The 7,995-nt window shown below is 38.7% G+C and overlaps 1 protein-coding gene and 1 non-coding gene across 2 annotated transcripts in view; both read left to right on the top strand.

Annotated features, from left to right (window-relative positions):
- Window positions 1-7,995, top strand: part of HERC5 (HECT and RLD domain containing E3 ubiquitin protein ligase 5) — a 42,037-nt gene that overhangs the window by 22,232 nt on the left and 11,810 nt on the right. Inside the window, exons 15-17 of the mRNA XM_029951551.1 lie at window positions 204-358; window positions 4,794-4,910; window positions 5,985-6,095. Of these exons, the coding sequence (XP_029807411.1) occupies window positions 204-358; window positions 4,794-4,910; window positions 5,985-6,095 (383 nt within the window). The remainder of the gene's footprint in view (window positions 1-203; window positions 359-4,793; window positions 4,911-5,984; window positions 6,096-7,995) is intronic.
- On the top strand, window positions 2,797-2,903 carry LOC115303064. Its single transcript, XR_003913788.1, has one exon. It is a non-coding gene; the product is annotated as a U6 spliceosomal RNA (small nuclear RNA).

The raw sequence follows: 7,995 nt of genomic DNA, 5'->3' as shown, positions 1-7,995 counted from the left end.
ACAGATCAAGGGAGACTACTGAATACTGGAGATGAACCATGGACTGAAGGGGGAGGAGGGGGTGATGGTCATGGTGGGGGGCACTTGTGGGGAGAAGCACTGGGTGTTATATGGAAACTAATTTGACAATAAACTATTATAAAAAAAAAAAAGAGCCCATGAGAAATTACATGCTAACAAGTACTTACCTTTGTGTACTTCAGAGGAGTACTGGGCATCTCTGGAGGAACTTGACTTCAGCAGGCTGGTCCAGATGTTTAAAAGAGCCATCACTGCTCAGCTGCATTACTGGACTGAAAGCTATTTGGACAATCGTCATGTTAAAGCTCTTCTAGAAATGCTGAGAAAGCTATACAGGGTAAGGGTTCTTTAAGATATTCACAGGTTTTTCTTTTACAGTAAAAATTCCATTGGTTTCAACCAGCCTGTATCTTAAGCAGACTCCTGAAACATGGCCTTTATATTGCTATTTTTAAAATTCTGTTTTCTTTGAGGCAAGTCCTGCATATACAGGAGTGTATGCACTTAGCTGTGTGGGATTTGAAGAAAAGTAATAAAACAGACGTTAGTGTAACTACTGCCCATGTTAAAAAAGAAAACATTTTCAGTACTTTAGAGATGTCTGTGTATCTTACACCCTCTCACCTGGAGATAGCCTGGATCCTAGATTTTGGGTTAATCATTCCCTTAATTATTTTAGGATCATATTTATTTCTAGAGACTATGTTGTTTAATTTTTCTGTATTTGAAATGTATATCTGAGTGAAATATACACTTATAAAATATTTTATTTTGTAGATTTGTCCCAATTAATATTTATTGGTGCATTTCATTAATTTTCTCTCCTACATTGTGGTCCATAGTGTGACTCTTAGCCATAATTATTCCAGAACTGAGGGAGATATATGATATTCACAGTTTTGAGGGGAGGCCTTCTATGAGAAAATACGCTACTATAAATATTTTCATACATATATCTTGACATTCATGGGTCAAGGTTTGGTTTGTACTCTCCATACCTAGTTCTGGCATTGATAGGTTGTAGGATATATATGTATTCTTTATTGGTAGTGACAAACTGTCTTCCAAAGTGGTTGGACTGATTTAAATCCTCTCCAGGACACAATGAGAGTACCTATTGCTCCAAGTCTGGTTTTGAAATTTAAAAAATATTTTCTGTATTAAATGATACCAGATTTTAATTCTATTTCCCTTGTTCTAATGCATTAGAGCATGTTGTCGTGTTTATAATTGCAATATTTGTTTCTTCTTGTGTAAAAGGCCTGTGTGACTTTTATTCAGTATAAATGTATTCAACTTTTTTTTATAGGGTTTCTTTTTATGTTGTAAATTAGTCCTTTGTAAATTATATGTGTTGCAAATGTCATATCCCATTTTCACTTTGTGGTTTTATTATCAACCCCCATTCTTAATTTTTTAAAATGTTTATTTATCTTGAGGAGAGAGAAAGAGACCATGCATGCGGAGAGGCGGTGGGGAGAAAGAAAGGGAGCGAATCCCAAGTAGGTTCTATACTGTCAGCACGGAACCCAACATGGAGCTCAATCTCATAAAAAGTGAGATCATGACCTGAGCCAAAATCAAGAGTCAGACATTTAACTCACTAAGCCACCCAGGCACCCCAACCACATTCTTAATTTTAATACAGATAAATTTGACAATCTAGTCTTTAATAGTTTTTACTCTTTGTATCCTATCCTAAACTTTTTTTCTTCCAAGTTTTTAAATTATTACCATAAATCAGGAGGTCTTTTTGGAAAAGACCAGAAAGTAAGTATTTTAGACTTTATTAGGCACATGGTTTCTGTTACAGCCACAACTGTTGCACTCTACAGGAACATCATGAAAGCAGCCATAGGGACGGAGCATCCGAAGCAGACTCTGTGCTGACAGCAGAGAACTCATTGTGGGGCTTGAAACCACAAACTATGAGATCATGACTTGGGCCAAAGTCAGACGCTTAATGACTGAGCCACCCGGGTGCCCCTACATATTTTAAGTTATCTCTGCATCCATTGTGAGACTTGAACTCAAACCCCAAGATCAAGAGTCACATACTCCACTGACTGAGCCAGCCAGGTGCCCCTTGTCTGTGATTTTAAAGGAAAAATTTGAATATCACTATTAAATAGAAGGGGATGTTCTTAAGTTTTACACACTTTAAATCCAAACAAATGCTGACTTCCTCCCTTACTACTAAAATTCCAGTTTACATGTTAGGCCATCTCACTCTGTCTTCCATGTCTCTTACCCTTTATTATTTTTCATCTCTGATTACATCCCATTCTGGGTGATTTCTTCAGCCATATCTTCCCATGAATTCTCTTTTCAGTGATTTTTGCCTGCTAACAAAACTGCCCTTTGAGTTTTTATTTCAAGTTATTGGTGTTTTACACTTGGAGAAGTTCTCATTGTTTCTTTGAAAATTTTTATCCTTGGTCATTATTTATGGTATCTTCATCTTGCCTTTATTTTCAGGCTTCCATTTTTCCTTATTTAATTCTATAGAAGTTATATTTGTGTTATCTGAAGTCTTTACAGGTCAGCTTTGCCCTCTGTTTCTTCAGCTGAATCTTCCTTATAGCACCTTCATTATTTTATGTTTTGTGACTCTGTGTGTATGTGTGTATGTGTTCATTGGAACATTATCTTTTGGAATTCTTCGAGGGCTGAGTTTCTCCAGGGAGAATTTGTTTCTACCAGGAGACACCACTTTGGTTTGGTACTACTTTAAATTAAATTCTTCGTTTGAAACTCTTTAGATCTCTAGGTGTGGTGCTCACTTCGGCAGCACAGATACTAAAATTGGAACGATACAGAGAAGATTAGCATGGCCCCTGCGCAAGGATGACACGCAGATTCGTGAAGCGTTCCATTTTTAATATTTGGCCTTCTGGGCCCCACATATGGCTTCTTAATTCTTTTAAGTAGATCTCTAGGTGTGGTGCTAATGCAGTGTTCACATTTTCAGGAAAGTGCTTTTGTGATTACAAATTTTGTAGGTAATATTATTTCCACAATTTGGCACCATTTTGACTAGCTGCAGTTTGCTTCATGGGCTTGGGGATCGCTTGATGTAGGAATAGTGGAAAGAGCCTGTTCATTTCTAGTTTATCCTCACTGTGATGGTTTACCCCTTTTGGATCCCAGATTTATGAGGTGGCATTCTCTTATTGGCCAAATAATTGGAATAGTCTGGGTTTTGTCTCCTTTTTCCAAAGCCCCAGCCATTGCAAACTGAAGTTCGAGTCACCAGTTCTGGCAAATGTTCTCACAGCAAATACTACCTTCATTTTGATTTTGATGTGATGATTTCATATTTACTTACAGTATGAGTGTTGGATTAAAAAAATTTTTTCATACTTTTTCTTGTATTTCTTGTTTTCAGTGAATCAAGGTAGCTAATCTGTCATACTGCTAAATGAAAACAATTCTGCCATACTGCTGAAAAGCAGTGCTTATCCTTGACTATCTTTAAAAGTTTTGTACAGAAGAGAAAGATTAATAAAAGAAAATAATTTGTGTTTTGAAAAGTTGAGAAAATTACTGAAGAGCTCAGGGAAAATGTATTCTAATGAGCTTTTTCTTAAAAAAAGAGAATCCTGGGGCATGTGGGTGGCTCAGTCAGTTAAGTGTCCAACTTCAGTTTAGGTCATGATCTCACAGCTTGTTGGGTGTGAGCTCTGCATCAGGCTCTGTGCTGACAGCTCAGAGTCTGGATCCTGCTTTGGATTCTGTGTCTCTTGTCTCTCTCTGCCCCTCCCCTGCTCATGCTCTGTCTCTCTTTTTCCAAAATAAACATTAAAAAAAATTTTTAAAGAATACTGAGAAATACTGAACAACCAAAGAAATTGTCAAAGGATCCTGCTTTATCCTTTGACTCTGACAGTGACATCATTATTTGTCAACACATATTTGGCCACACCTAAAAGGGAGGCCACAAGGATAAACCACCCACTTTTTCCATAACTGGGGATGTTAAGTCTGTTGACTATGGAAGGCTGATACCAGCAGGATCCAGAGAACTATATTCATTCATGGCGAAACAGCTTCATGATGCTCTCGGTATTGGTACTGAGAGGCTTGGATCATTTGGGGTCTGGGCCAGGGTCAATAGGAATATTTCAGGTGAATGGTCTTGGCTTACACAGCTAAGAGGGGCTTTTAGAAGATCTGTTGAGAATTAGTCATTTAGGCTAGGACTGTGTCCAACCAGATCATATACTAATGGTCACTTGTGTCCAGAGCATGTAGTGTCATCTTGCCTTTATGACTTCACTAACTGATGTTAGCACTGTTCTGAGTTTCTGTGCGTATGTCAAAATAAATAACTCTGGTCATCTTAGGGGATGGAAGGCTGGAAAATTCCCCTGTGGTTTAGGAGGGGAATGCTCCACATATGCCTTGCCAGAGAGGAACATCTGTAACTGGTATGTTGTTAAGCTCTGAAGAATATGGCCTGAAATATTGGGGCCCAGAGTACTTTGGATTCATACTGCAGTGCATTTTTCTTCGGACCTAAAATTCTTTACAACCTTTCTATGAATTAAAAGTAAGTGGAAATTTATCATATCATCAATTTATGCTGTTAAATTATAGGTATTCTTCATATTCCTGAAAATGTGGGGCTTTGTCAGTGGAAGAATTGGATAGAACTTTATTCTGTTCGTTGAAAGACTGTTTAATTTATTAGTTTTGCTTATCTAGTTAATAGCCCTAAGCAAAATTATCTTCATTTATAAAACGTTCTCACAGGCCATATTTTATTTAAGGTAAACCAGGCTAAATGTCACCTGCCTGAAAGTATTTTTAAAATAGACGAGCTTACACAATGGCTTGATTTTCATGAGGATGCATATAGAAGGTCTTTTTGGAAAGTGAACAACTTGGTAAGTATGGGATGTTTCTTTTTTATTTTTATCTTTTTTTAATGATTTAATTTTTTAAAGTAATCTCCTGTACCTAGTGTGGGGCTCGAACTCACACCCCTAAGATTGAGTCACATGCTCCACTTGAACCAGCCAGGTGCCCCCCAAGTATGGCACGTTTAAAGGAGGAAAGTTGACCATCATTGAGTTAATATAGGTTATTTGTACTGTAACGTTGTGCATGAGTTTCCAAATATCCTTGCACTCTGCAAAATTGCTTAGTACGAATAATAGGGCTTACAGGAAAAGCAAGACAGACCCCTCAAAACCAATGCAGTTTTGTAGCCAGAACCCTAATGGAAGAGTGGTTGCTACCTTAGAGCACCTGGCTTGACCACAGGCAGACAGCTTGTGGAGAATGCCAAGAGAGTATGAGTTGCACAGGACAAGGGTGCAATTCTACCCACACTCTAAGTAGAGGACTGGTGATGTGGAGCTCACATAGATGTGAGGGGACTCTGCCCATAGGCGGGCATACAGGGTGGCATGCTTCACCAGGAGCCAGTAGGACAGGGCTGCAGCCTTAGCACTTGCTCTAAGTGGTAGTACTCCTTTTTTATTTTCTTAAAATAAAGCTAATGAGCTGTTGCTGCCAGTTCAACAGCTGACCTGAGGTTTTCTCCTCCTGTCTGAAGGCTGTAATTCTGCTGCTAGCACAGACCAACAGAAGTCCTGTATGCACCCCTCCACTATCCACATTCTGTCATTCCCCTGTTCACAAGATGTTCCTGAACTAATTTGAACTTCAAAAGTGTGGATTGTGGCAGAACAGATTCTTTGGGAAAGCGTCTGGAGTTTATAATTAATTGCTAAATTAAATGAGTGCTGATAATACTAGGTTTATATACCTTTCGTTGACACATACAGAATGTTTTCTTAGAATTTTATATATTTAAGTACTGCCAACCATCAGTTTGGATTGCTTTGGCTATAAGAACTGAGACCATAAACTACCAGGGGGTTAGGACTGTGAGCTATGGTGTAAGATTTCTCCGTCCTTTGATTTGTCAGAATTCTTGTCATTTCTATTTTTAGGGCACTTCAATAGACGCTGAGCATCCTGTCATATTCAGTCATTTTCCATTTATCTTTAATTCTTGGTCAAAAATAAAACTACTGTATGCCGATTCACTTTTAAAAATACAGGTATGTATGCCTATGTCTTTGTCTTTATTAAGTCAAATGACAAATGCCTTCATAAGTATACAGTATCTGGGGGGTTGATAAGGGAGCTATCCAGTGGTGAGACTGAAGGTTGTAACATTCATGGAGCTTAGACTAATAAAGATTGCAAGAAAGACCATTGTACTTTGGATTGGCTTGGCCTTGCTATTAAGGCCCCAGTAGTGAAGGGTAGAGTATGGGCAACTGACCTAGTTTGTAGGGCTTTTACCGTGAGGTTAGAGTCTGTCTATAGGTCTTCTGAATGGGACTTAGACAGACATAGCAGACTTGGATTTGATTGGGATTTGCACCAGTCTGTAAGGAGGCCCAGGCTAATTAAAACAACAACATTGAGAATAGAGATGACAGAGGATTCTTGAAATGGAGACACACATAAATGGCTGGTACTCTGATGATAAAGGTTTGTAAAAATACCCCTTTTCCAATGAACTGTCATCAGGTGAATTGGTTCTGTTTGTCAGCATGTTTGGAAAAGTTAAATTGCAAATTTAAAACTGGACAGTTGAAAATGCCTAGGGAGGAGAGCAGGGTGGCTCAGTCGATTAAGCATCCAACTCTTGATTTTAGCTCAGATCATGATCTCACAGTTTGTGAGAAGGAAGCCCTCACTGGGTTCTGTGCTGACAGCATGGAGTCTGCTTGGGATCCTCTCTCTCCCTCTGTCTCTGTCCCTCCCCCACAGTGTGTGTGCTCTCTCTCGGTCCCAAAATAAATATTAAAGTAAACATTTTAGGGAGGTTTAAGTGCCTAAGAGTCTTAGTTCTTTTTTTTTTTTTAATAACAGTTTATTGTCAAATTGGTTTCCATAGAGTCTTAGTTCTTATTATCACTTTTATGTATGTATCCGTATATATATGTATATGTGTGAGTAATACTCAAATGTATGTCATAAAAGTAGATACTTTTGCATAATGAAGTTAACCGCTATATATTTTTTTAAATGTTTTATTTATTTTTGATACAGAGAGAGACAGAGCATGAGAGGGGGAGGGGCAGAAAGAGAAGGAGACACAGAACCGGAAGCAGGCTCCAGGCTCTGAGCTAGCTGTCAGCACAGAGCCTGGCGTGGGGCTTGAACCCACCAACGTGAGATCTGACCTGAGCCAAAGTCGGAGGCTTAACCGACTGAGCCACCCAGGCGCCCCTGAAGTTAACCACTATAAAACAAAATAAGAAATTGATTTATGAGTATGACCATTAATGAACTATTTAACAAAGGAAAATGAAAGGAAAAAAGATATAAGAACTTTTTTTCGTTTTTTTCAACTCTTGTGGGTGTTGTCTCCTAATTTTTTTTTTTAAGAACGAGAGCAAGAGCATAAACAAGGGAGAGGGACAGAGAGAGAAAGAGAGAATCTTAAGCAGGCTCCATGCTCAGCACTGATGTGGGGCTCCATCCCAAAACCCTATGATCAGAATTTGACCTGAGCCAAAATCAAGAGTCAAGCTCAACCAACTGAGCCACCCAGGGTGCCCCTCTCCTAATTTTAAACAGGCCTCCAGTAATAATTTTATGGAATTGATATTGGATTATTGTTTTTGTCAAGAAACTTTAATGATCTCAAATTACCATTTGGTCAGATGGTCTGCGTGTATGTGTGTGTGTGTGTGTGTGTGTCTGTCTGTCTGTCTGTCTGTCTGTGTGTCTTGTCTCTCCTGTATAACTTCTTAGAGCATCTGTGCCCTAAAATCTGTTGGGTTTTCCTCTGAGATTAGGATATCTTTAGAGTGGTCTCTCATACCTGAACTTTTCCTGCAGCTTTCTTTCTATTATTTTTAAATTTTAAAAAATGTTTAAAGAGCACACAAGCAGGGGAGAGGGACAGAGGAAGAGAGAGAGAGAACCCCAAACAGCCTCCAT

Source organism: Suricata suricatta, chromosome 1, assembly GCF_006229205.1.
Source record: "Suricata suricatta isolate VVHF042 chromosome 1, meerkat_22Aug2017_6uvM2_HiC, whole genome shotgun sequence".
Taxonomy (NCBI): domain Eukaryota; kingdom Metazoa; phylum Chordata; class Mammalia; order Carnivora; family Herpestidae; genus Suricata; species Suricata suricatta.
Note: the sequence above shows the minus strand (reverse complement) of the source record. Positions and strands in the feature narration are given on the sequence as shown.